At 55.7% G+C, this 25,906-nt stretch overlaps 1 protein-coding gene across 4 annotated transcripts; it reads left to right on the top strand.

The window, feature by feature from the left end:
* Positions 1–2,250: 2,250 nt before the first annotated feature.
* Positions 2,251–24,514, top strand: DLG4 (discs large MAGUK scaffold protein 4). Of its 4 annotated transcripts, none has more exons than XM_059996941.1 (20): positions 2,251–2,602; positions 10,071–10,235; positions 13,411–13,464; positions 13,611–13,661; positions 13,865–13,989; positions 14,088–14,257; positions 14,359–14,495; positions 14,644–14,788; positions 18,105–18,400; positions 18,512–18,614; positions 18,746–18,860; positions 20,214–20,390; positions 20,675–20,711; positions 20,805–20,832; positions 20,965–21,012; positions 21,094–21,195; positions 21,511–21,683; positions 22,597–22,706; positions 23,458–23,549; positions 23,724–24,514. In XM_059996941.1, exons 1-20 carry the CDS (start codon positions 2,573–2,575, stop codon positions 23,828–23,830), a joined length of 2,265 nt encoding a protein of 754 aa, XP_059852924.1. In that variant the 5' UTR covers positions 2,251–2,572; the 3' UTR covers positions 23,831–24,514. The 4 variants fall into 4 exon arrangements, with proteins under 4 accessions (XP_059852924.1, XP_059852923.1, XP_059852926.1 ...); XM_059996940.1 differs by having other exon boundaries at positions 13,411–13,465; positions 13,603–13,661; XM_059996943.1 differs by having other exon boundaries at positions 2,252–2,602; positions 10,071–10,136.
* Positions 24,515–25,906: the final 1,392 nt, after the last annotated feature.

The following is a 25,906-nucleotide window of genomic DNA, read 5'->3' as shown; positions in this document are numbered from 1 at the left end:
AATAAATAAATTTAATTCAATTAAAAAAAATAGTGGGGTGGGTGACTCAAGGTGGGTGTGAATGGCTCAGGCATATTATCCTGAGACGACAGAGTTGTCACTAACTCTGGAAACACCAAAATTTTCACAGTAGGAAGGACCCCGAGGTTTGCTGCCTCCCCCTTAGGGCCTCTGAAACCTTCCTGAACATCTCTCTGCACCCTCTCTTGTTCCTTCCTGAGACCATGTGCTCAGGGCAGACCTCTGGACCTCAGGGCAGACCTCTGGACCTCTGGGCAGATGGATTCTTCCCAGTCCTGAGAGGAACTGTAGGAATTCTCATGTCCCGTCCCCTACACACACACACACACACACACACACACACACACACACACACACACACACACACACACACACACACACACACACACACGTCTACTCTGGGTCAAGAAGATTCTTCCCAGTCCTGAGAGGAACTGTAGGAATTCTCATGTCCCGTCCCCTACACACACACACACACACACACACACACACACACACACACACACACACACACACACACACACGTCTACTCTGGGTCAAGAAGTCCCAGGTAATTTATGCCCCTCTTTTTGCCATTCTCACTGGGGACAGGCCCCAGGAGGAGAGAGTGACAGCTTCCCCTCCTGCGGTCATGCCTGGCTTTGGGGAGAGGGGCCAGCGTGTGAGGGGGAAGGTGGTGATGGCGGTGGTGCCTGGGGACCTGGGAAGAATGGAATGGTGGGCGGCTCAAGCCTGCCAACTTTACCTGACAGCTCAGGCTGGGTGGGGAGAAGACAGCTCAGCTCTGATCCGGTGGATTAGAGAGATTAAAGTGAGAGAAGAGAGAGATGTCTGAGGGACCAGGACCAAGAGGTGAAAAACAGGAGTCCTTGTGAAGGAGAGGCCTGGGGGCTGGTGGGGGGCTGGGACCCAGGGGTCCTTCTCCCTGGACCTTTCCAGAGAGTCTGGGGTGAGAGGGCAAAGGCTGGGGAAGAGGAGGTGAGTGTGTTGGTCCCTCAATCTTGTCCTTGTCCCAATCCCCGCTCACTTGCATTTCACCAGCTCCCAGGTCAGCCCTCTGGCTCCTGGCCCCCCCACTATTGCGATGGGCACCCCCTCTCCTCACGGTGCTGCACAGTGACCTCTTCCAGGCCTTGCTGGGTGAGTCGCCCCAGTTTTCTGGGGGGCGGTGGTGGAAAGGGCTGGCCTGTGCCTGTGAGGGCAATTACTGAACTTGGGGGCTGGTTCGGAGCCTGGAGATCATTTGGTACAAGCAGGAGCCCCGGGCAGGGGTCATCCGTCAGCATCCAGTCCACCAGCCTTGGCTAGAGGAGTTCCTCTGTCCTTACCAGGCAGGTGGAGGAGAGGTGATGGCAGGGGCAGCCAGGGAGGCGGGGGGATGGGGTGGGGGGTGGGGGGAGAGCTAACTCAGCTCTGTTCCTGTGACAGACATCCTGGACTATTACGAGGCTTCCATCTCAGAGAGTCAGGTAAAGGGGTGAGGGTGGGGGCCTGACTTCCCGAGGGAGCAGGCAGGGCTGGAGGGGGACCAAAGTACTGCGAATATGAACCTGAGACTTGGGGGCCCTGGGGACAACATCCTGAGTCAGGGGCAAGGAGAATGCACTCTTTCCCGTCCTGTAGCCCCTTCGCCCTCTTGCTTCCCACTCTTCTTTACCTGCCCCAGTTTCACGCACTAAAGAGTCTAGGACGCAGTCACTTTCCAGGCTTCCTCCTGTGAATCCTGAGGGAGCACTAGGCCCCCAGGGATTCCCTCCTGCCAGCCCCTCCCTCACTCCCTACCCCCTACCATGGCCTTTCTCCAGTATCTCAACAACCCCGGGTGCTCCCAGCCCATCTGTGTGTGCCTCCTCGTCTGAGAAATGAACTCCCTCCTCACTGCCTCTGCTGTCATCGCTGGTGGCTGGCCGAGACTCCATGTTTGCCTCAGGGCCTCTGGGCTCCTGCTTCCTTCTCCTTTCCCATTATCCGGGTTCCTGCCAGCGCGGAAGCAGTTAACTCTGCCAAGGCACCCCCCCCCCCTTCTCGCTCCTCGCTCCCTCCCTCCCTCCCTCCCCCTGCTTCCTCTCTCCTCCTCTCTCCCCTTCCCTCCTCGGCTCCACGGCTCCCTCGGCCGCTGCCGCCTCCGACCCCCCCCACCCCACTCCCCCGCCACGGCCCCTAGCCCCTGGCCGTTAGGCAAGACCCCCCCCTACCCCGGGGCTCCCCGAAATCCAGTTCCCCTCCCCCACCTCAGCTCATGCCCCAGCCCCCGAACTCCGGGGCTGCCAGCCCCCGGTGCCCCCGCCCCTCCTGAGAATCGGGGTGTGCTCCCTAAGCCCCCTCCCCTCCATTGGGGACCCCTTTTTAGGGCCCCCTTCCCCTCCCTCCCACGCTCCCCTACCCTTCCCTTCTCCAACCCCCTCTTTCCCCTCTCACCCCTCCCCCCATCCTGGCCCCCCCTGCAAAAGTGGGGTGCGGAGGGGGGAGGGGTGAGAACCCACGGAGGGGAGGAACGAAACTCCGATGAAGTCAGAGCCCCTTACCCGCCGCCGCGGCCAGGCCCCCCAACATGGACTGTCTCTGTATAGTGACAACCAAGGTAAGCATGAGGGGGGACCTATAAACTGGGGGGAGGGTATGAGTTCGTGGGGAGGGGTTAGTCAGGCCTAATCCGCGGCTGGGGGCCCTGGGGTGAGAGCATCAGAAGATGTATCTGCGGGGGTCATAATTTAGTTTGGGGGTTCACATCTGAGAAAATGCTGGGTTTGGCCACAGGTGCCCCCTGGAGTGAGCCCTTTGAGGGAAATGGAAAATTGGGGGTATTCTGTGACTTGGGGGATCTGGTGGATTTTGAGGTTCACCAATGATGTTTGAGGGAGACTTATTTAAGGAGAAGCCTGGCTCACATGGGAGTCCTGCTTGCTGTATGTTAGAAGGTGGACTGCATGGCGGGGGGGACCTCTTCCCTCTTGGAGGACAAGCTGGCTTCCAGGTGCCTTGCCCAATTTCACAGGGCTCCTGGCTTGAGGGTAGAAGGTTACTGGTTGTGAGTACCTGACTGGTCTGGGGGTGTCAGCTGGCAGGGAAGGGGTGGGCCTTCAGGCTATAAAAGAAGCGTCTCATGGCTGATACATTTGGGGGCGCTCTCAATTTGAGGGAACTGTCAATTTAGGGTTCGATCATGTGGAATGGGGATACTTGGGAGTTGTCAGAGAGCTGGGGCCTGACATAGGATCACCTGAGGGAATGGACCAGGTGAGGTTAGGATTTGGGGTATTCCCTTGGGAGGTAGAAGGTTGCAGCAGCTGAGGTTGCCAGCTCCTGAGGAGGAGGATGAGAGGTTTGGGGAGAGGGGATTTGCGGAGGGGCACCAGGTGCATGGTGCAAAATTTGGGGGTGGCCCAGGAAGGTGCCCAACATCCCCGTTTCCTCCCACACTGAATCTACCCCTGGTTGAGAAGGAGGGAGAAGAGCAGATGGAGGGGAATGTTCCTGTTACCCCTGACACTTGGGATCAAGGTGGGGGAAGACACCTGGATCTAAGGTTACTGGGGTGAGAAGGTGTAGGAGAAAGGCCGGGCTGGCAGCAGTGAAGATCTGTACAAGGGTGTCCCTGTGGTTGGAGCCTGGCAAGTGCAGGAGATCTTGGATGGGGAGCACTAGCAAGCTTCTGGTGGGATGCAGAATACCTAGGTCTTGGCTGTAAGACTCTGGGACTGGAAAGCTGGATGCCTGGTGTGTGGAGGGAGGCTTGGGCGGGTGGCAGGCAGCTGGGGGTTGGGGGGTGGGACAGGAAGTGGGGGCCGGGAGGCGGGGTCTGGGTGAGTCACAGGCTGGGGAGGGGGTTATATTTAGTGGGAACTGCAGATTCTCAGGGGAGGGAGCTGAGGACACACATGTTCTTTGCCACAAACTCATATATGTATATACACATGCATCTACACATGCGTCATGCATGTGTGAGCATGGATGGAGGAGACTGGGGGCTGGGGACCTTTAAGTCCAAGCCCCCACCGCCTCTCCAGGGCTACTTGCTTATCCCCCATTTTGTGGGCTTTGGGCTTTCTCCCATACTGCCTCTTCCTCCCATCCCTGTAGTTTCAGTGGATTTTTGTGCCTCAGTTTCTCTGGCCTGCTCTCCTTTAATGTCTGTCTGATTCTCAGTTCCTCCTGTCTCCTGCCCTTAGCCTGCCTCTTAGCCTTAGGCTCCCTGGCTATGGTCCCTTATGTGCAGGTGTACACAGAAAGCCAGTTGGAATGTGTGGGCTCTGCTTCCAACATGTGAACACACATACACGAGCAAGGGTGAAGGGTTTGTCTGCAGTGGCAGCTATTCTGGGAGGATGGGTTTATTCATTTCCCTTCAAGAATCCTGCTTCTTCGATGGAGCCCAGGGTTGAGCATCCCCGAAGGAAGGAGTCTTGCGCAGAGAGGATCATGCATTTTGTGGTTTTACAGAGGTGTGGAGACCCAGGCTTGCCACGTTCCTTGGCCGGAAAACTTGTCAGTCTCGGGATGGCGGGGACTCGAAGTCCCATAAGGCCTTGAGGCGCAAGATCTGTCGGTGTTGGCGAGTTGCTGCCCGTGGGGCTGTTGGGAGTTGTGGTTCATCTCTATCCAGGGCAGCGGAGGGTTAGCTTAGGAGGAGCCAGCAGGGGGCACATGGCACTTGTCCCCCCCCCAAAATGCTGGGTAGGGTAGACGGTGCTCATGCTTTGCGGTCGTTGAGCTTCCCGGCTCCGTCTGAGTCCTCCATCTTTCATTGCCTATATTTAGACTTCTGCCGCAGTAATTTAAGGATCATTTATTGAATACCTACAATGTGCCAGGTCCTGTGCTTTGTGCTAACTGTGCCTTTATAGCTGTCACTTAGTCTTACTCTGTGCCTAGCTCTCTGCGTGTATCTCTTGTCTCTGAGCATCTCTTTCTCCCACTCCGCCCCCGTCCCTCCCCCTTCTCCCCGCGCTGCTGCCGCCGTTGCCATGGTAACCGGCGACGACTGAAGTTGCGTGGCGGACTTGAGGGCCGGGCGAGGGGGGCGGGGGGCGGAGCAGAACAAGTGGGGGAGGGGGGAAAGTGGGGAAAGACCAGGGGTATTTGGCCAGAGTCCCGGAGGCGAAGCGGTTAAACCCTCCGGGTGGTCCTTATTGGGCAAAGCTAAGATGCCGGGGGCGGGGCAGTGTGGCCAACGGCCTCATTCATTGGCCGACTGGGGCGTGGCGGAGGGGCAGTGTGGGCGAGGCCGGGGGAGCGAATGGGCGGGAAGTGGACGGAGGCGCGGTCTCCTGGAGGCAGGTGGGCGGGGTCTGGCTTACTCTACCAAGGGTGGCGGGCAACGAAAGGGGCGGGGCCTTAGACTGGGTAACCGGCCCGAAATGAGGGCGGGGCTGACCCGGCAGGGGCGTGACGTGGTCCCATGTGCCGAAAGGAGACAGGGTTTGAGGGGCTTGTTGTCTAAGAAACTGCGGGGCGCGGGGGTCTTTGGAAAGGAGAATCCGGGGGTTGGGCGATCTGACGTCTCAGTTTTCCTAAGATGGAGGCCTGTTCGGATTCCATCAGAGCAAAACCTCCTACCTCAGCTCTATGTTCCAGGGAGACGGTTGCTAGGCGACAGCAAAGTCCTGGATTGCTGCGTTGCCAGGCAACGGGGAAACGGAAAATGGAGGGAAAAAGGAAATGGGGGATGGGGGAGGGTCTTAATGGGCCACAGCGCCCACTGGTGGAGAACTAGGGCCTGTGCATTTTCTTTTCTAGAAGGAATTTCGAGTTCAGCCCTTTCCGCACTGGCTCCCGGATCCAAGCATTCTATCCAGATATGAAACTAGGACCTTGGGGGTCATCTCGGGGGGGCATCTAACAGATTCCAACCAACGGGGAGAGAGGGGGCATGGGTCAGGTTCTAGGGAAGTCCGTCCTCTCTACCATATGTAGGCATTTTAGAAAAGCCAAGAGAAGCAGATTTTAGGGGACTGCTCACTGGGCTTTAAGAGTTGGAAAGGTGGGCGTTCAATGGGAGAATATTTGGAAGAGATGCTTTCAGGTTCAGTTTGGGACAAAATGCAAGACATCTGAGGCAGTCATTTTGGGGTGTTATGGGAGATTTGTGGGTCACTGCAAGTTGCAGGCCAGATCTTATTTTGGTAAAAATTTTTTGAGACTTGGGTGTGGGGGAGATAGATATATTTGGGAGTAATCTTCCAACAAAGTTAAAATTCAGAATCATGGTGGGGGGAATGTTGAGATGTAGGGGAGGGCAGCCAGAAAAGGGAGTAATGTATGCACTTAAGGGGGAAAGAAAAGGAATAGGGAAACATCTCTTAATTTAAAGGTTTGGTAATAAATTGAAGAGGTTTCGATTGAATTTAGAAGGTCAGCTTTAAATTACATTACGTATTCCCTGAAATGGGATTTGGTGGTATTGGGGAACGGTATATTAGAAACTCATGAGTATCTCATTAGGTTCAAGGATTTGGACAAGGGACCCCAAACAAATTTGAGGACTGCTTATTTGGGTGTTTACATTAGAGCAAGGGTAATAGTTGCACTAATTTCAAGGTCTCTGTCAGTGGATTGGGGGAATAGATATAATTTTAATAGGGATGATTTCAAGGGTAGATTAATTTGAGGGCACAACAGGATCTGTGGTCCTTCAACTCTTGGAAAGCGTTGTCTGGCTATCATGTGGGGCTTTCCCGCTGGTTAGAATAGGAGGTGTCTTGGCATCTGTGGGGATGTTGTCTACATTAACAATCTTTGGGGAGGTTGGGGGGAGGGGACTGTGGGAGGCAGTTTAGATCCCTTGGGGGTCCTTCTGAAATGAGGGAGAAGAGCTGCTTCCTTCCCTGCACCCTGAGAGTCCAGTGAGGTTTTGTAATAGTTAGGACCTGGTGATTTTAGGGGTGGGAGATTAGATAGAATAAGGGGTCCCAGAGAACCAGAGCGATAAATTGGTAAATTTTAGGAGTGAGTCTATTTGTAAAGGAATAGGAATATACTGTGGAAGGTGAAGTGCACAGAGAAACAGCTGGAACCAGGGAAGTTGATGGCTAAGAGGGTCTCCCCTCACCCCTTCTCTCCCATCGTGACGCTCTCCCGCACTGCGCAGGCGCCGTTTCACCCCCCACCCCCCCAGGCTGCAGCCTCCAGTTGCCGCGGCAGCCGCAGCCCCCGCCCCTCTGCCCCTCCCCCTCCCCCAACCCTGGGACCCTTGCTCTCCCACCCACCCCTTCCCCTCAGTCCCCCTCCCCTTCTCCATGTCGGCTCGGAACAGATTCGCCTCCATGTGTCTCTGCGTGGTACGTGCCGCGGTACGGGCTCCGGCCCCGCTCCCCTCTTCCCGGACCCCCCAAATCTCAGGGTGCAAGCTTCAAGTGCTGTCGCTCTTCCTTCTGCTTGGTGGGGTCTCTGGGTTGCAGTGTCTCGCGGACAGGCACAGTGGGTCGCCCCTCCTATGATCATCCACTTTCACTCACACCCCTCTATTCTGGGGGTACAAGGCTGGGTTCCAGGTCATTCTTGTAACTGGGGCTCCGGTGAGGAGGGAGCCAAGGGGGAAAGAACAACAGCACCCCCCAGCCTTTTGATTTATCCTATGCCTTAATATATTGGGGGTTCAGACTTGATCCCAATAGCACTGGAGCTGTCGCCCCGCGGCAGCCCTGAGTCCCTGTAGGGTAAAAGAGGGGATCCTCCTTTCTTGCCTGTCCTGCTTTAGTTGTCCTGTCATCTGGGATGAGAGGTGCTGACCCCGATCCCCACCTACCAGTTTGCAGTTTCCGAATGACTCTCTCCCAGCCCCACCTCTCCAGAGGTTTTTCCTTACTACATTTACTTAGAAAATGTCCAGGGACTGAGCACAGGCCCTAACCTCCTCCAGCCACATTCTGGGAACTTTGGTACCCTTTCCTTGTTCCCCATCTCCCTCACCTTGTCTCCCAATCAGGAGGAGCCTTTTCCTCAGTCCTAGACACCCCTGCTCCCCATGGGGATGAGGCAGGGAGAGGTGTCTGCAGTCTCACTGTGCTACAAATTTACTTTCATCTCCTATCTAGAATAAACAATGAAATGTCCCTTTGCAAACTTCCAGCACCCTGATAGTTCTTCATCGAGATTCGGGAATTTTCTGTGTGAGGTGGGGTAAATAAAGATGGAGGGGCATCGGGCTCAAACCCTTCCCCTGACTCCAAAACTTGAAGCTGCAACCCTTGGCCCTGCCTCATGTATCATGCAGGGAATTGGGGGCCTTGTGAAGCGGAGGCACAGCTGCCTCCTCCCTTTCTCCCTGGCCCCTCCAGTTCCGGGGCTCTGTCCCTCAGATCTCGCACTGTCCAGGCTGAAGACCACCTTTTCAGGGTGTGGAATGACAACCTCTTTCATTTCATCGAATTCTGTTATCCAGGAGGGCCCAGCTTTGAGGAGGATTATTTAGCTTATACTTCCCCTAGCTTCCCTTCTCCACTTTTGGTGTTCATGATATGGAAACCTGGAGGGAGCTTGGGATTCTCTCTCCGAGACTGTCTCCAAGTCAAGTCTCTCTCCAAGGCCAGAAAACAGAGTGTACCTTGATGAGCCCCATGTTTTCCTTCTTTAAGGCTCTTCAAATGTATCAAGGTGTGTCCTGGGTTTGAGAATCTCCATGTACCATCTTCTTCTTCCTATTCTCTTACTTCATCCTTAACCACGGCCAAAGTTGGATTACATCCTCAGCCTTGGTTCCTCATCCTCAGAATTTTCAGTCATACTGTAGCATCAGGCATTGACCTTGATAAGTTTCCTCCAGTTTGACCTTGTAACTGTTGGTCTCCAAATGTTGGGGTCCTCTCAGTTTCTCAGATACTTTTTTTGAGAGGGAAATCTTGCCTTCTCTTTTCACCCACGTGTACTGGGGAGTGTATTCTGTCTTCTCCAGTCTCTGAGGGAGCCCTGCATATGGCAGCCTCCCCCTCCGCCATGGAGCCTGGTTTTGGGGAGGATTTGCTTCTATGAGAGCAGAGGCAGATGTGGGAGGACCCAGGCAGGGGCACTGCCCTTCACTATCTCCAGCTGCCCTTTTCCTCTCTCTGGTCCCCAGTTAATCTCATTTACTGATGTCCCTATTAAGGTAGTATGGGAGGCCCTTGAGATGGCACGTGGTTAGTTAGGAAGGGAGTCAGGGGTCAGGTTGGGTCTCTCACTCCAAGAGGCCGGAGGGAGACCAGGAATTCATTCTGAGGCTCTACCCCCTCCCGCAGTCAGCAAACCTGGAAGCTGACACCCATTCCTGCCCCCCTTCTGAGCCCTACTGTCTCTGTTCCTCCCCCTTTCTCCCCCTTCTCCTTCTAGTATATCCGATTAGCTGCCTGGGCTGTAGGCGTTTGTAGAGGCGGGGTAGACTCCTGGGGCCCCTTTGCCGATGACCTGGGAACCGGCGAGGCCAGCTGGCCGGGTTTAGCTGTGTCCTGCCAGGGGGGCTGACGCCAAGTACCGGCTAGTTGAAGGGCTTGACTGTGGTCCCTGCCTGGGGCCTGCAAGGTGCTGGAGAGCCACTCACTCCAGGGGTAGAGGCTGCAGTGGGGCGACTGAGGCAAGGAGGGTGGGGTGGGGTACAGAGTGGGAGAAGCAACTGGAAGGAGGCAGTGGGATTGAGGTAAAGAGGAAATGGGGGGAAGCTGATGAGGAAAGCAAGGACGCTGGGGATGGATGTAGAGAACGGGGGTGCACGTGTCAGAGGGGCTGGAGCTCTGGGAGAGGGGTGAGGAAACGGAAGCCAGAGGAAGGAGTGTGCTGGGTAGAAGGCGGGGGTCCTAGGCTGGGAGTTGAAGGAGTTGGGGGATGGGGCAGGGCTTTGGGAAGAGAGGAGAGGTGCCGAGGCCCTGGCGGGAGAGGGGGATGTGGGGAGGTGGAGAGAGGGGAGCCAATGGGCTGGAGGACAGGGAGGGGGAGGAGCTGGCCAGGCCCCAGGGCCTTCCGCACTGCACTGGCGGGGGGGCGGGGGGGGCGGGGGGGAGAAGAGGAGGCGCGCCGGGGCGGGCAGCCTGGAGCCCGAGGCGCTGGGCCGGCCCCTGTGACGCCTCCGTCCCCGTCCCCAGAAATACCGCTACCAAGATGAAGACACGCCCCCTCTGGAGCACAGCCCGGCCCACCTCCCCAACCAGGTAAACGCCCCCGAGCTGGTGCACGTGGCGGAGAGGAACTTGTCCCACCTCGAGGCCGTCCAAGGGGTCGTGGGCCACGCCCACTTCTCCCCCCTCAAGGTAGGAGACTCAGGCGGCCCCCTCCCCAGTGCGGCCCTCGGAGCCTCGGAGCTACAACATCCCCCAAGGCCCGGTAGGGCGTGAGCCGTAGGTGGGGGGAGGCCGGGGCTGGGGAGCTGGGCTTGGGCTCCTGGGGCCGGGGGAGGGAGGGGGCATTTGGGGCGTTGGAAACACCTGATTACCAAAGAGGAGAAAGAGAGGCCAGGCAATTGGGAGTGGGTGTAGGGCTTACAGCCAGGAGTGTGTGTGTGTGCGTGTGCGTGTGTGTGTCTGCGTGTCTGTGCGCACGTGTGTTGAGATGTGTGCATCCCCCAGGATGCTCTCGCGCCCCAGCCCTCTTCATTCCTTCACACCCTCCATCTCCATTTCCATTTTCTGCGGCCAGAGCGCTGCCCTCATTTGCTCTTGTCCCTTCGCTGCCTCCTCCCCCCCACTTCCGGCCTCTGGGGCTGGCTCTCCAGCCCTTTCCATCTGTCTGGCCTGAGACTAGTCGCCCGGGCCTTTCTGCCTCCATCCCCTGCCCCGGCCTTTGCACCCCTCCTGTGCGCCACCCCCCTCGCTGCCTTTCCCTCCCTGTTGGCTGGCGGGCTGGTTCTAGATGCTGTCTCTCTCTTCCTCCCACGCACTCTCTTTCTCCCTCTCCCTGATCCCCAGCTCAGGCCCTCTGCGGCCTGATCAGCCTTCTGCCTCGGCAGCCGGCTCCCAACTTCTTCCGCCTCAATCTCCTCTTCCGGGGGCACAGGCTGGGGAGGATGGAGTGTACCAGGCTAGCAGGGAGATTCACGGGAACACTGTGGGGTCAGGGGTGAGATTCTAGGATCTTGTGGGATGCCCTGGAAGGGGGGGGGTTGTTGACATTTCACCAAGAAGGTGGTGAAGAGGTTTCTGAGCCTAGAGATGAGGAGGCAGAGAGGGGGCAGCAGTAGGTTCTGGGGTGAGAAGGATGTGGTAGGAGAGGAATTGGAGAGGGAGAAAAAGACTGTTCTCAGGCAGGTAGCAAAGTGGAGAGGCAACAGAAGGGTAAGAGGTCCTGGGCCAGGAGACAGACAAGGATGAGACTGTGAAATCAGGGCAGCAGGTCGAGCTGATTGAGAGGAAGGAAAGGAAGGCTCTGGAGATGAGGAGATGGTGCAGAGGATTCCTAGAGATGCTTTTTTTCCCCCAAGATGGGGCCATTAAGTCCCTGGGGAAGGAGAAGAGGAGAGAAGGTGGTAGTTAGTACAGAACTAGGGAGATTTGGAATCTGAGCCCAGGAAGCAGAGGGAAGTGGAAGGAGAGAGTGCTGGAGGCCATGAGTGTGGGAGGGAGGTCCCATGACAAGGCCTGAGCTGGGGGACAGGAGAAGCCTCAATTTTCAGAGGAGAGGGGGAATGGGTTGAGAATGAAGGATTGTGATTTGGTCATAGAATCTTGAGGGTTTGAGGATGAACTAAGGGAGGGTGGTGCTGATCTCTCTGGGGAATCAGAAATTAAGGTGGAGGATAAGAGCAGGAGACTGATAAGGGATGGGCCCGGATGGGAGGATGCGGACAGGGAAGTGGACAGGGAAGCGGATGGAGAATGGAAGATGCGAATTGAAGGGTGGGGCAGAGATGTAGATGGAGGTTATCGGGTGGGGTAGAGAGAGGGACACAGATGAAGGTAGTTGCGGATACAAGATGGGGCCTGGGAAAGGAAATTCTAGGATAAGGATGGGGATGGCGATTGAGGATAGGCTGTGGGATAGAGGATGGACGTGCGGATGAGAGTTGGGCAGTCAGTGGCTATTGGTTGGACAGTTAGCATCTGCTGAGATTTGAAGGGTCGGAGGATGGTGTTAATAGATTTATGGATATGAAATCAACTATAGAGCTTGAAACTGTGTAGTATGGACAAATAGCAGTAGGAGAGAGGAGGGACCCCTTTGGAAGGAGAGAGCGAGGAGTCTGGAGAATCCGTGATGAGTCCCTCGCGCTTGGTAGGCTCCAAATAAATACTTGTTTAAGGAGGAGATAGGTTGGGGACCCCGGAAGGAGGCTTTTGGCCGCCTTCCCCCATTGCCATGGAAACGTGGCTTCGGTTACCCAGGCAATTGGGGAAGCCCCTAGGACCGGCCTAAAGCGGGCTCCGCCCTGGAATCTAGAGACCCTGCTGCGTCGAGGCGACTGACGTCAGGGACCTGGGCACACCCCACTTTAACCCTTTCCCGGATGAAGTGGTGGGCGGGCGGAGAATAGATGAGAGGATAGGACCCGGATGTCTTTCACCACTCCCCTTTCCTGATGTTCTTTGCACTGCATAGGGTGAGGGGCGTACGGGAGGGAGGAAAGGAAGTTATTCAGGGTGCGCTGCGCCCTCAACCCTCCTCAGCCTGGACTTATTTCTGCCGGGCTAACGCGGCGGTGGGGGGGAGGGGGCGGGGCCCAGGTCAGGAAAGGCGGGGCTAGAGGATCCCTTCTGCCTTTGGGAATCTGGTTGTCCTTAGGCCACGCCCCATCTCCCCCTCCTGTTGTCCTGGCGACGGGGCCTCCAGGAGGTGGGTCTCCCCAGGCCTTGGCTGGGCTTAGATACCGTTGCTAGGCAACAGGGTCCCTAGAGGAAGGAGTAGATTTAATGGTGGGTGGGCGAGAGGGAGGGTGGGGCCTGCATCTGGGGGAACCCCGGATTCCCGGGGCCCAGGGTTTAGGGCAAATGTGTGTGAAAATGAGGGGCAAATCTGAGGGAGGGTTATGAAGGTATCTGGGTGTATGTGGGCGGATAGGGACAGGGATGGGGGCAGGAAGGGGGAGCAGGACCCAGTGGACATAAGTCCTGTGGTGTCTGTGTGTAGCGCATAAGGCCTGTAACACTCTGTGGTGTTACATCCGGTGAGACGCTTTCCGCCCCCCAAGGCGCCCCTCCAGCCAACCCTTTACCATCTGCTGCTCCCCTATCTGGCTGTCTCTCCCTTCCTCCTTCTCAGACACCTCCTTCCACATGCAGGGGGCCTGGGCTGGGCAGAATTGGGTCCAGCATGTGTATGTGTGTGTGTGTGTGTGTAACACGGACTGAGGCTGGGTCCTTCAGGGAGTCAAGGGTAGCAGAGAGGGCTGGGTTAAGAGACTGAGAAGGTAGCCAGGCCGGTGGGACTCTTGGTTACCGGCTCCCTCTTGAGCCAAGGTTCAGGCAGCTTTTCGTCTCCTTTTTCCCCTCACAGGCCAATTCTCCCCCTGTGATTGTCAACACAGATACCCTAGAAGCCCCGGGATATGTGAGTTGTTTAGATTTTGTGGCCATTACAGAAGAGAGGAGGGAGACAGGGAGGGCCTGGGTCCCAGCAGCCAGGGTAGGGCCAGGTTCTCAGGTAGGAAGTCTGTCTCACTGCTCTTGTGTTTCTGGCCCGTGCTGGAGTTGCAGGTGAACGGGACAGAGGGGGAAATGGAATACGAGGAGATCACACTGGAAAGGGTGAGCAGGCTCCTCCCTCCAAGGTCCTTCCCCCTCGCTCCCTGTCTGTGCTTCTCTCTGTGCCCGTTTTTTCTCTGTGGCCAGCCTCTTAACCCTATCCCTTCCTGCTCTGGTCACAACTCCCCGACCCACTCCCCTACCCCCTTGCCCTGTCTAGAGCGGGTGGTGAGGGGAGCTGACCCTCTTCCCCTCCTTCTGCCCAGGGTAACTCAGGTCTGGGCTTCAGCATCGCAGGTGGCACTGATAACCCACACATCGGTGACGACCCATCCATTTTCATCACCAAGATCATTCCTGGTGGGGCTGCTGCCCAGGATGGCCGTCTCAGGTGGGGAGAAGAGACAGGGGTTAGGATGCTGATTCCCTGGAAAGGGAGGGCCAGGGCGGCAGGAAGCTCCTGGCTCAGGCCCACTTTGCTGCCCTCAGGGTCAACGATAGCATCTTGTTTGTAAATGAAGTGGACGTGCGGGAGGTGACCCACTCAGCTGCGGTGGAGGCCCTCAAAGAGGCAGGCTCCATCGTCCGCCTCTACGTCATGCGCCGGAAGCCCCCGGCTGAGAAGCTCATGGAGATCAAGCTCATCAAGGGGCCTAAAGGTAGTAACCTGTTATGTCTCCACCCCCATCCCACTGTCCGCTGCCCCAAGGCCTGCTCCCCAGGTACCTGGGCACCCACCTCTGCCTTCCCCTCCATCTAGGTCTTGGCTTCAGCATTGCTGGAGGTGTAGGGAACCAGCACATCCCCGGAGATAATAGCATCTATGTAACCAAGATTATCGAAGGGGGTGCTGCCCACAAGGATGGGAGGTTGCAGATTGGAGACAAGATCCTGGCGGTGAGGACCCCCATCACTTTTCTAGCCCACACTTAGGTCTTGCCTCCTGGTCCTGAGCAGGCCCAGGCTTCCTTATCGGCTCACCCTCAGTGCATCCGTCTTGAGGATGTTTCTGGTTCTGTCTGAGCTCTGCTTCCCTTGACCCTAGGTCAACAGTGTGGGGCTGGAGGACGTCATGCATGAGGATGCCGTGGCAGCCCTGAAGAACACATATGATGTTGTCTACCTAAAGGTGGCCAAGCCCAGCAATGCCTACCTGAGTGACAGCTATGCTCCCCCAGACATCACAACCTGTGAGAGCCCTCCAAAACCCAGAGCTGCCCATGCCCCATCTCAGTCACCCCATGACATCCCTGGTGACCATTCCTCTTCAGATATTTCCCCTGAACTGGCCACAACCTCTGTCACTTCCTGTGGTTGGAGAATAGATGGAAAATCGGTCACCATCAAAGAACTAGAAAAGATAGTCAATAGTTCCTCCCGCAGAGGGCACAAGGCCCAGATGGTTTTTTGGCTAATTTTATCAAATCCTCATGGAGTAGATAATTCTTATGCTCTTTTTGAATATAAGAAAAGATAAAATGTCTCACATTTCATTTTATGAGGGCATTTGAAAATGGTCACAAAGATTATATAAAAGAAGGAAAGTAGGGAGTTCCCTGGTGACCTAATGGTTAGGATTCTGGGCTTTCACTGCCGTGGCCTGGCTTCAATCCCTGGTGGCGGAACTAAGATCCTGCAAGCCGTGCGGTGTGGCAAAAAAAAAAAAAAAAAAAGGAAGAAGAAGGAAAGTATAGGCCAATTTTGCTTCTGAACAGAGATGTAAAAGTATCTAATAACATAGTTGCACAACAAACGCAGCAGTGTATTAAGGGAATAACATTGTCACAAAGTAGGGTTTGTTTCAGGGAATTAAAGGTGGTTCATATTATGAAACCTCTCAGTATGATTTATTGTATTAAAAAGTTAAGGGAGAAAAAGGGTAAGTTCATTTCAAATAGATGTGGAAAAGGCATTTGATGAAATCCATCATCCTATTTTTGGAGGGAAACTTAGTATACTAGGAACAGAAGAATTTTCCTTAACGTGATTGAAGAATAGCTATCAAAAACTAACAATGAACACATTCTAATGATAAAATCCTAGCAGTGTGTACATTAAGTTCGGAACTAGGCAAGGATGCCTCTTCCTGCTACTGTTATTCCACATTGCTTTAGAGCGGAGTTTCTCAGTGTTGGGACTGTTGACATTCTTTGTTGTAGGGGGTTGTTCTGTGCCCTGTAGGATGTTTAACAGCAGCCCTGGCCTCTGTCTATCAGATGAAATGGTACCCCTCCCCACCAGTGAGAACAACCAAGAATGTCTTGAGACACTGCCAAATGTCCCCTGGGAGGCGAAATTCCCCTGCGTGAGAATCACTGCTTTAGAGCCTTCAGGCAGTGTAGCAAGAGAAAAAGAACGAATAGATGTTACTTACATTTGAAAGGGGAGAAACAAACTTATCCTTATTTGTAAATTATACTTTTGTCCATCTAGATTAAAATGTAAGTGAATTAACCGAAGAACTTAGAAATAATATGTAGGGTTAAGAAAGTGGCCATAAAATGTAATGGGTAAAAAGATCCCTTTTGCCATAGGAGAAAAGCTCTATAAAATTTGTAGAAAAATAAGTTTGACAAGAAGTGTGTAAGATTTACATGAAAAAAATGATGAAACTTTACTGAAGGACATAAAAGAAGACTGAAGAATTGGAGAGTCACATCGTGCTTCCTGACGCAAAAAACATAATATGCTAAATATCTCAATCTTCTCCAAGTTAATCTCTACATTTTATGCGTCCTCATCAGAATTTTAATGTCCCCCCTACCCCCAACTGGAAAAATACATTTGGGAGAATAGCTAAGAAATTTTTGGAAAAGAATAACGAGATGTGACTGCTCCGTCCAAATCTGAAATCATACTGTGAGACCATATTAAAATCACATGGTCTTGTTTCTAAACACCATAACCTACCAAAAGGAACCTTGGCTCCTTGGAGAAAGGGCCAATTCCAAATCTTTTTTTTTTTTTTTTTCAATTCCAAATCTTGAGCAAGAAATGTGCAAGATGAGCTTGTAACATCTTTCATACTAGAAAGCGAGGAAGATATGAAAGGGTCGTGTCAAAGACACAGAAGTTGAAACTGGCCATTCAACCAAAACTCATTAGATATGTTAAAATCTACAGGATTATAATGATACTTCAAAACAATTGCGTACCTTTAGAGGATGCCAGGGAACTCATCCATTCTGAAAACTGGCAAATAAAGGGAAAGAGTCAAGCATTTATTCTCCCTTCCTGTACAAACTGCACCTTAGAGTAACCAAATGGTTGATATGGGAACGTTCTCTCTCTTTTTTTTTTTTTTTGCATCTATTTATTTATTTATTTTTGGGCTGCATTGGGTCTTCGTTGCTGCGCGCGGGCTTTCTCTAGTTGCAACGAGCGGGGGCTACTATTTGCGGTGCGTGGGCTTCTCGTTGTGGTGGCTTCTCTTTGTTGCAGAGCACAGGCTCTAGGCACACGGGCTTCAGTAGTTGTGGCATGCAGGCTCCGTAGTTGTGGCTCGCGGGCTTTAGAGCGCAGGTTCAGTAGTTGTGGCGCACAGGCTTAGTTGCTCCGTGGCATGTGGGATGTTCCCGGACCAGGGCTCGAACCTGTGTCCCCTGCATTGGCAGGCGGATTCTTAACCACTGCGCCACCAGGGAAGCCCAGGAACGTTCTCTTTTACAGACGAATTCTCACTCATAAATGTTACTCCCTCAAAAAAAAAAACACAAACAAACATAAAATATCAGCGCTATTTTGCTGTCCCCAGTGAACTGTGAGGACCAGGCAACGATCATCAGTGGCTGCTAAAACTCTTAGGTGAAAGCCTGATGGGGGGCTTTACAATGTATGGATCAGGTTGACAATCCCTGAACCTACAGATTTGTCTTACCTAAGAAAAGGCAACCGGACAGTATTGCATCCTGTCATAATGCAGAAAGCACGCAGCACCACCTATGAAATATTCTTGCCAAAAAGTGAACTTGAGTCTCTTTGCGGATGACCAGTGTACAGGAAATACAGGGCAGAGGCGCAGGTTAACACCCCAGGGACAGGGATGCAAGCAGTGATTTACCTGTTAGAATTTCCCTAGTAGAATGTGGGAAATTCTGCTAGACAATGCCCTAGTTTTTTCAACAAATGAATGGCCAAGGGGGGGGGGGAAGGGAGAGGAATTTCATAGATGAAGGGATTTGAGAGATGCTACAACCAAACGAAAAACCCCAAAGCCTGGTATTAATATTCTCCTTGGCTCCGTGATCCCTGCCATACCGAGGTCACGTACCCTTAAGATCCACTGTCCCCTAGGAGCACCAACCTCGACGTCACCTGTGAATTCCTGCCCCTGACATTGCTGTGACCTGACGCCCCCTTCACCACCCCAGCCTTGTTTCTCTGGCACAGTAACTTCCCCTTTCCCCGAGTCTGGCTCTGCTGATTCCCTAGGGAGGAGGTGGGGTGGTGGGCGCTGTCTTCTTCCATGTACTTCCATCTCATCCTTTCGCCCACGTCTTCCGCCAGCCTATTCCCAGCACCTGGACAACGAGATCAGTCATAGCAGCTACCTGGGCACTGACTACCCCACAGCCATGACCCCCACCTCCCCTCGGCGCTACTCCCCAGTGGCCAAGGACCTGCTCGGGGAGGAAGACATCCCCCGAGAACCGAGGCGGATCGTGATCCACCGGGGATCCACGGGCCTGGGCTTCAACATCGTGGGTGGCGAGGACGGTGAAGGCATCTTCATCTCCTTCATCCTGGCCGGGGGCCCTGCGGACCTCAGTGGGGAGCTGCGGAAGGGGGACCAGATCCTCTCGGTGAGGGAAGGCCAGCCCTTGCCCGGACCACCCCCTCCCCTGAGGGCAGAGCCCTGTGGGCTGGAGCCTGGCCTGCATCTCCAGTGACTCAGCCTCTCCTGCTCTCTCTAGGTCAATGGTGTTGACCTCCGCAACGCCAGCCACGAGCAGGCTGCCATTGCCCTGAAGAACGCGGGTCAGACAGTCACGATCATCGCTCAGTATAAACCGGAAGGTATCGGGCCTGCAGCGCGCCTTCTCGTGGGCTCAGCTGTCTGTCTCCTTGGCTCCTGGCTTCAGCAGGGGCCGAGGGGGGGTGGCGGTAGGATGGGACCCGAGCTCAGAAACCTTCTTGTCCTTCCTCAGAGTACAGCCGGTTCGAGGCCAAGATCCACGACCTTCGGGAACAGCTCATGAACAGCAGCCTGGGCTCAGGGACTGCCTCCCTGCGAAGCAATCCCAAAAGGGGTTTCTACATCAGGTCGGACGCTTCCCGGGCTGGGCTCCAAGTCCTCCTGTGCCCCTCGTCCCCCAGCCAGCTTTCCCCCTCAACCCTGCTGGCCCCCCACCCCCACCCCTGCCGGCCAACACTCAGCTGGCGACGCTCAGCTGGCATTCCCGCACAGGTTAGCATTGTGAAGTAGTCCCTGTGATCCCTACTGCCACTAGCCCCGGTCACCCTGGCACCTGCCCTGGTACCCCCAGCTGTCCCACAATCTGGTAACTCAAAGGGTAACACCTGGCAGAGCAGGGGGCCTCTCGGCTTTTGGAATATATTGCTGCAGCCTGCCCAGCCCCGTGGGACAACGCAGTCTAGGGGAGGTGGACCACCGCTCTCTCCAGTCTGTCCCCATCTCTCCGGTGGCGTTTTGCTACCTTCTTGGGGCTCCTTCTCCCATTGGCTCCTCTTTCTCGTTCTCCGCAGGCCTAGGCGCTGTGTCTGATGCTTTTTCCCTTCTCTCCCTTTGGGGGCCCGTCCACTCCCATGGCCTCAACTGCCACTCGCTCTGCAGATGTCGCTCAGAGCTGTCAGCTCTGGCCTGACCTCTTCCTCGAGGTCTAGACCTGCAGTTCTGGCCATCTGCTTTCTGGACACGTCCATGGGGATGTCCCAGAGGCATTCACACGCAACATGTCCCAAACTGTGAGCTCACCTCTTTCTCCCGTGCGCTCGTGCTGTCTGTCCCACCCAGTCAGTGTTCTCTCTCCCTGAATGGCACCTCCATCCGCCCAGATGCCCGGCTCAGACCGGAGCCTCGTCTGGCCCTTTCCTCCCTGCAAGCTTCAGCTGGCTCCCAGGGCTGGTCAGTTCTGACTCCCAGGTGATGCCGGGCAATCCTGGGGTCCCTTCCCATCTTTCTAGCCCCAGTGATCTGCTCAACATCTCTGCTATCTCTGCGGTCATTCCTTCCCTTGTCCTGACCTCAGGGGTTATGACTTACAGGAGTTTCATACTGCTGAGGGTAACCAGAGTTTGCAGAGAGTGATCTTTTTTTCTTTCCCTTACGAGTTCGGGTCCACGTTGCCCCTGTGACTGTGACGTGTGTGCATACTGCAACTGCTTTCTTGGGAGGGTGCCGTTCTAGATCTTACTCTAGAAATTGCACTGGATCCGTAGCCTGTCTGATCCCTGACACAGTGTGGACTGAATGACAGTTCATAGTTATGGTGATCATGAGTTTCGGTAGAGCTTTTGGTCCCCACACAGTTCTAGGGTTTCTCAGAATCCACGGCACCTGTGCTTGTCTCTAGACCCCCGGGGCAGAACCTCCAGGTTGGGTCCTGGGGGACGGAGTCCTCACCAGGCTCTGACCAAAGGCCGCCTGCCCTCCAGGGCCCTGTTTGACTACGACAAGACCAAGGACTGTGGCTTCCTGAGCCAGGCTCTGAGCTTCCGCTTTGGGGATGTGCTGCATGTCATCGACGCCAGTGACGAGGAGTGGTGGCAGGCACGGCGGGTCCACTCTGACAGCGAGACCGATGACATCGGCTTTATCCCCAGCAAACGGCGGTGAGCCTTTCTGCCCCAGGCACTGACGCTCCCAAGGTCCCCAGGCTGGGCAGCCAGTAGGGAGGACATGGGTCTGCCTACTGACTCCTTGGGAATCCGTCTGCTGGGCCTTCCCAGCAGCACCATGACTCACATGAGCACTTCTGGCAAACGCCTCATTTAGGAGCACGGGGCCCAGGGGCTGCTGAGAGATGGGGTTCTCAGCTGGCCCGGGGTGAGGCCATCGGGCTCCTCATGGGCATTTCCCTACACGCCCCCCCACCATCCCTCCATGTATCCCACAGGGTTGAGCGACGGGAGTGGTCAAGGTTAAAGGCCAAGGTAGGTAGAGGAGGCCGTGAGCTTGGGTGGAAGAGTGGGGGGCTCGTGGTCCTGGACTCTTGACCAATCGCATGGCCTGCTCTTTCTTCCTAGGATTGGGGCTCCAGCTCTGGATCACAGGGTACGTAGGGTCAGTTTGGGAAGACCTGAGGTGAGAGGGGCCCTGAGCCTCGCTTGAGTCCTCAGGACGGCAGCACAGGGCCCCAGGGCCCCTGCATCAGAGCCCCCTTGCCGACGCCCTGCCTCCCACTAGGTCGAGAAGACTCGGTCCTGAGCTACGAGACGGTGACACAGATGGAAGGTGAGGTCTGGCTGTGCGACCTGGCCCAGCCACCCCTGCTCCCTGCTCTGCTCCCCACCTGACCCCGCACTCTCTCCTCAGTGCACTACGCTCGCCCCATCATCATCCTCGGGCCCACCAAGGACCGTGCCAATGATGATCTCCTCTCCGAGTTCCCCGACAAGTTTGGATCCTGTGTTCCCCGTGAGTGCCGGGGCCTTGGAATGGGTAGGGGGGCCCAAGCGGTCACACAGGCAGAGCCGCTTCCGGGCATTGGGATGCAGCCGGACATACGGGTTCTCAGAGAAGGGTGCTTCTCAGCCACCCTCATGTTCCATGGTGACCTTTCCAGGCCGGGGACTTGGAGGACCCGGGGTTGCTGAGGAAGTCTCCCCAGCTGCCCCCTTCCCTGAAGGACTGGCTGGGCACTCTGCGGGGGGGGGGGGGGTCGCTGTAGGCAGGGTTTAAGCTAGAGGGATGGTGGTTAGATCTTTGGGTGGTGGGGTGACTTCCTGGCAGATACGACACGGCCCAAGCGGGAGTATGAGATAGATGGCCGGGATTACCACTTCGTGTCATCCCGGGAGAAAATGGAGAAGGACATCCAGGCGCACAAGTTCATTGAGGCCGGCCAGTACAACAGCCACCTGTATGGAACCAGCGTCCAGTCCGTGCGCGAGGTGGCCGAGCAGGTAGGAGCCGCGGCGCCGTCCTCCTGCCCGCCCCCCCCCCCCCCCCCCCCCCCCCCCGTGGCCTTCCTTTAGCTCTCTAACGCGCTCTCTCTCTGTCTCTTCCCTGCTGGGTCTCCACTCCGCTTCTCCACCTCCTGCTCCTCTTGGGCAACTCTGCCCGCCTGCTCTCTGGTGCCCCGCTCTCCCTGCCTCCCTCCCTCCCTTGGTCCCTGACCCCAAACTCTGCTCTGCCATCTGTCCCCTCTCCTCCCCTGCCCTCCTCCTTGCCCCATTTCACCTCTCTTCCTGCGGCCTTGCCCTTGGTGGCTCGGCCTCCCCCGACTCGGTCCCTCCCTTCTGCCGGCTCCCCTTTGGCCCTCTCCCCTCTCCCCTCCCACTCCTCTGCCCCCACCTTCTCCCTGCTGCCCCCACCCTGCCCTCTCCCTCCATGGCTCCTTTCTCCATCTGCCTCTCCTCCCTCCCATCTGTCTCTCCTTGTTCCTTCCATCTGTCTGTCCTCTGTCCGTCCTCCCCTCCCTCCTCTCTCTATCCTACTTCCTCCCCTCCCTCCTCCCTCTATCCTACTTCCTTTCTCCTTTTTCTTTGCTTCTCGCGACCCCCCCCATCCCCGCCTTGCTCTGCCCCATCTTTTGGTTCCTCACACCTCCCTCCTTCCCCCCACTCCCTCCCTCCTGTGCTGACCCCTCTCTTGCCCTCCGTCTGCCGCTCGCCTTTTTCTCTCTGTCTTTCATTCTGTCTATCCATACCTTTCCTGCCTCAACTCTCTCTGTCCGCGTGTCTTTCGACATCCATGTCATTTCCCTTTCGGCCAATCCCCCGTTCCCTACCTTTCCATGAACTGTGTCCTGTCCTGGCACCTGTGTCCTTTCCCGCCACCTGCTGGTCCGCCTCCGCCCCCCCTGCCCGCCCCCAGGGGAAGCACTGCATCCTCGATGTCTCGGCCAATGCCGTGCGGCGGCTGCAGGCGGCCCACCTGCACCCTATCGCCATCTTCATCCGCCCCCGCTCCCTGGAGAATGTGCTGTGAGTATGGTCCCGGGGGGCTTCCCCTCTGCTCGCCCACACCTGTGGCTCTGGGCCTCAGAAGGCCTCTGTGTTGAACTGTTCCCTCAGAACCCTAGACAGCAGCTCCGGCAGCCCTTGAGGGAAATCTGCACCTAGAGCTGGAACCCAGAGGATACCGGGACTCCCAGGCCTCTTTCCTTTTCTCCTGCCCCGGGCTAGGCAGGACTACAACTCCCAGCAACCCCTGGGGGTACACACCTTCTAGGCCGAACCAGGGCTTCGGGGCTGTCGGGAGTTAGGGTCTTAATCCCTTCACTGGGGCTGCCGGCTGGAAGGCTGAGGCTCTGGAGAGGTCCCTGGAGTAGCCACACCCGGCTGGGGTGGGTCATGGGGAGGGGGCCCGTCTGTGGCCCCAGAGGTTATTGGGAATTGTTTTTTTGTTTGTTTGTTTGTTTGTTTTTTGCGGTATGCGGGCCTCTCACTGTTGTGGCCTCTCCCGTTGCGGACGCGCAGGCTCAGCGGCCGTGGCTCACGGGCCTAGCTGCTCCGCGTCATTTGGGATTTTCCCGGACCGGGGCAGGAACCCGTGTCGCCTGCATCGGCAGGCAGACTCTCAACCACTGCGCCACCAGGGAAGCCCAGGAATTGTATTTTTTGCTTCGTGCTCCAGATGAGAAAATACTGGTTGCGACCTCACAGCTCTGGATGGAGGAGATAAAAGGTGGGGCAGGACCCACCCTCAGGTCTGTGTGTCTCTCACTGTCCACAGAGAGATTAATAAGCGGATCACAGAGGAGCAAGCCCGCAAAGCCTTCGACAGAGCCACCAAGCTGGAGCAGGAATTCACAGAGTGCTTCTCAGGTGAGGTGCACACAAGGCACCTTTGGTTCAGATTCAAAGAGGGGGCCCCCACTGGGTGGGTGGTTTAGAGAGAGGTGTCCCCTTTGGGTGGGTGCAGCCCCGCGGCACGTGGATAGAAGAATTAGAAAAAGGTGCCCCTCTGGGCCTGACTCCCTGCTCCCCCCCTACCCCCAGCCATCGTGGAGGGAGACAGCTTTGAGGAGATCTACCACAAGGTGAAGCGCGTCATCGAGGACCTCTCAGGCCCCTACATCTGGGTCCCAGCCCGAGAGAGACTCTGATTCCTGCCCTGGCTTGGCCTGGACTCGCCCCGCCTCCATCGCCCAGGCCCTTGGTCTGGACTGAATTGCCCACACCCTTCGCACCTCCAGCCTCCCTCCCACCCCTTCTTATTTATTTCCTTTCTAACTGGATCCAGCCCATTGGAGGGGGGACACTCCTCTGCATGTATCCCCGCACCCCAGAACTGGACTCCTGAACCCCAGGAACCTGGGGTCTGGGGGGGAGCCCTGGGCTCCTGATCCCGAGCCCTAGCTCCTTAGGACCCCTCGCCCCTGCCCGCCCCCAACGCACACACAGACCCACCAGGGGCCACCTGCCTTCCCCCATCTTCTCCCACACACATTGCGGAAGTCAGGGCCCCCCTCAAGGAGCACCCCGCTGCAGGGATGCAGGGCTACAGGCCTCCGCGCTCTCCCGAGGCAGGGTCTGGGGTCATCCCTGCCCCCATCATAACTCCCCCTGTCCCTTGATTTCTCATTTATTTTTTTCCATTTTTTTTCTTCTCAAAGGTGGTTTTTGGGGGGATAAGTAGGGGGACTCCACTGTGAGCCCCCTGCTTTCTACATGCCCCCCACCTTTTTTCTTTGCCGGTTTGCATGAGTGGAAGGTCTAACTGTGGCTTTTTTTTTTTTTTTTTTCTGGGATTTTTTTTTGGGGGAATGGGGAGGGATGGGTCTAGGGAGCGGGAATGTGGGGGGGGCAGGGTTGGGGGTAGGGTGTCTGGGAACCAGGGGAAGACTGGAAATGCTGCCGCCTTCTGCAATTTATTTATTTTTTCTTTTGAGAGAGTGAAAGGAAGAGACAGATACTTGAAACCTGGTGTGTGGCCTGGTTATTTGGGCCCCGGGTGAGGGGGGAGACCGGGTGGGAGCATAGGGATGGGTCTGGTAAGGTCAGATCCTTCTTCCCCCCCCCTCTGCACTCCCCACCCCACAGGATAGAGTGGCCTGAAACGGGCCTTGTTGGAACCTGCAAATCAAGGCTTCAGGGTCGTTAATGAAGAATGGGCCTGGGGGTGGGGTGGGGTGGGGCTGGAGCTTGGTCCAAGGTCACTGACAGACCCAGAAAGAGGACTTGCAAATGTAGCCCAGCCCTGACCACTCCCCTGGGCTGTCTCAGTCCTGTCGGGCAGCACAGTGGTCTCTAAAGAAAATAATGAGGACACTTCATTCATGTTTGGAGCCGTGGACAGAGCTGGGCTCTGGCAGTGACCTTCAGAGAGGTTTGCTGGTAAGAAATGCTGTGTGAATATTCATTGGATTTCTTTATGTCTGCCCCATCTCTATAGGAAATATTTGAAGCAGTTTTGCAAATAATAAGGGTAGGAAAATAGAATGTGATACCAAAGGTAAAAACAGGAGAAACAGATGTATTAGCTATGAGGGTAAATATGATTTCTGAGCTTCCTGGTAGACAGGGCAAAAAGGGAAATGGTCCATTACATACATACATACATACATATATATGTATGTTGTGTATGTTATGAAGGAGAAAAACTTCTGGCTCTTTTAGGGAGTCAGGTTTTCCTGGGCCCTAAATCCTAACTGAAGTTTCTCAGATGCTGCTCCGTAGATACTCGTTCTCAGCTTCCTGTCTGCCACTGTTCATATGCTTGACAGGCTCCCCTCACACCAGCCTCAACTGCAGCATAGATGAGCCATTGCTGACACCAGCTGGGGGATCCCACCTACCTCTTTCTATCTCTCATTCAGGGACCCCAGGGAGGAAGGCCGAGGTGGGGTGGTTAAGTCCTGAACTGTGCAAAAGGGCAATTTTGTAGCCACCGCTGCCAGATGTGAGTTGGATGGAAAAGACCAACCCCCAGGGGCAGTGTTGGGGGGCAGTGTTGGGGGGCAGTGTTGGGGGGTGCTGCCCTGGCCTGACCAGATCCAAGGCTAGAGGTGGAGATCCCCAGAGGTGTGGCCCTTAAAGCAGGGGTCCTCTCTGGATCGCCCTGCTGGTTTTTGAGCAGCACTCAATCCAGCAGAGGCCAGTCCTGGGGGTGGGAATGGGGGGGGGGCGGTGTCTGCCTTTCAGGAAACGTCGCAGGTGATTCTGATGTCTTGCTGGATGGA

The sequence above is a fragment of the Delphinus delphis genome, chromosome 19 (genome assembly GCF_949987515.2).
Source record: "Delphinus delphis chromosome 19, mDelDel1.2, whole genome shotgun sequence".
Lineage (NCBI taxonomy): Eukaryota > Metazoa > Chordata > Mammalia > Artiodactyla > Delphinidae > Delphinus > Delphinus delphis.
Note: the sequence above shows the minus strand (reverse complement) of the source record. Positions and strands in the feature narration are given on the sequence as shown.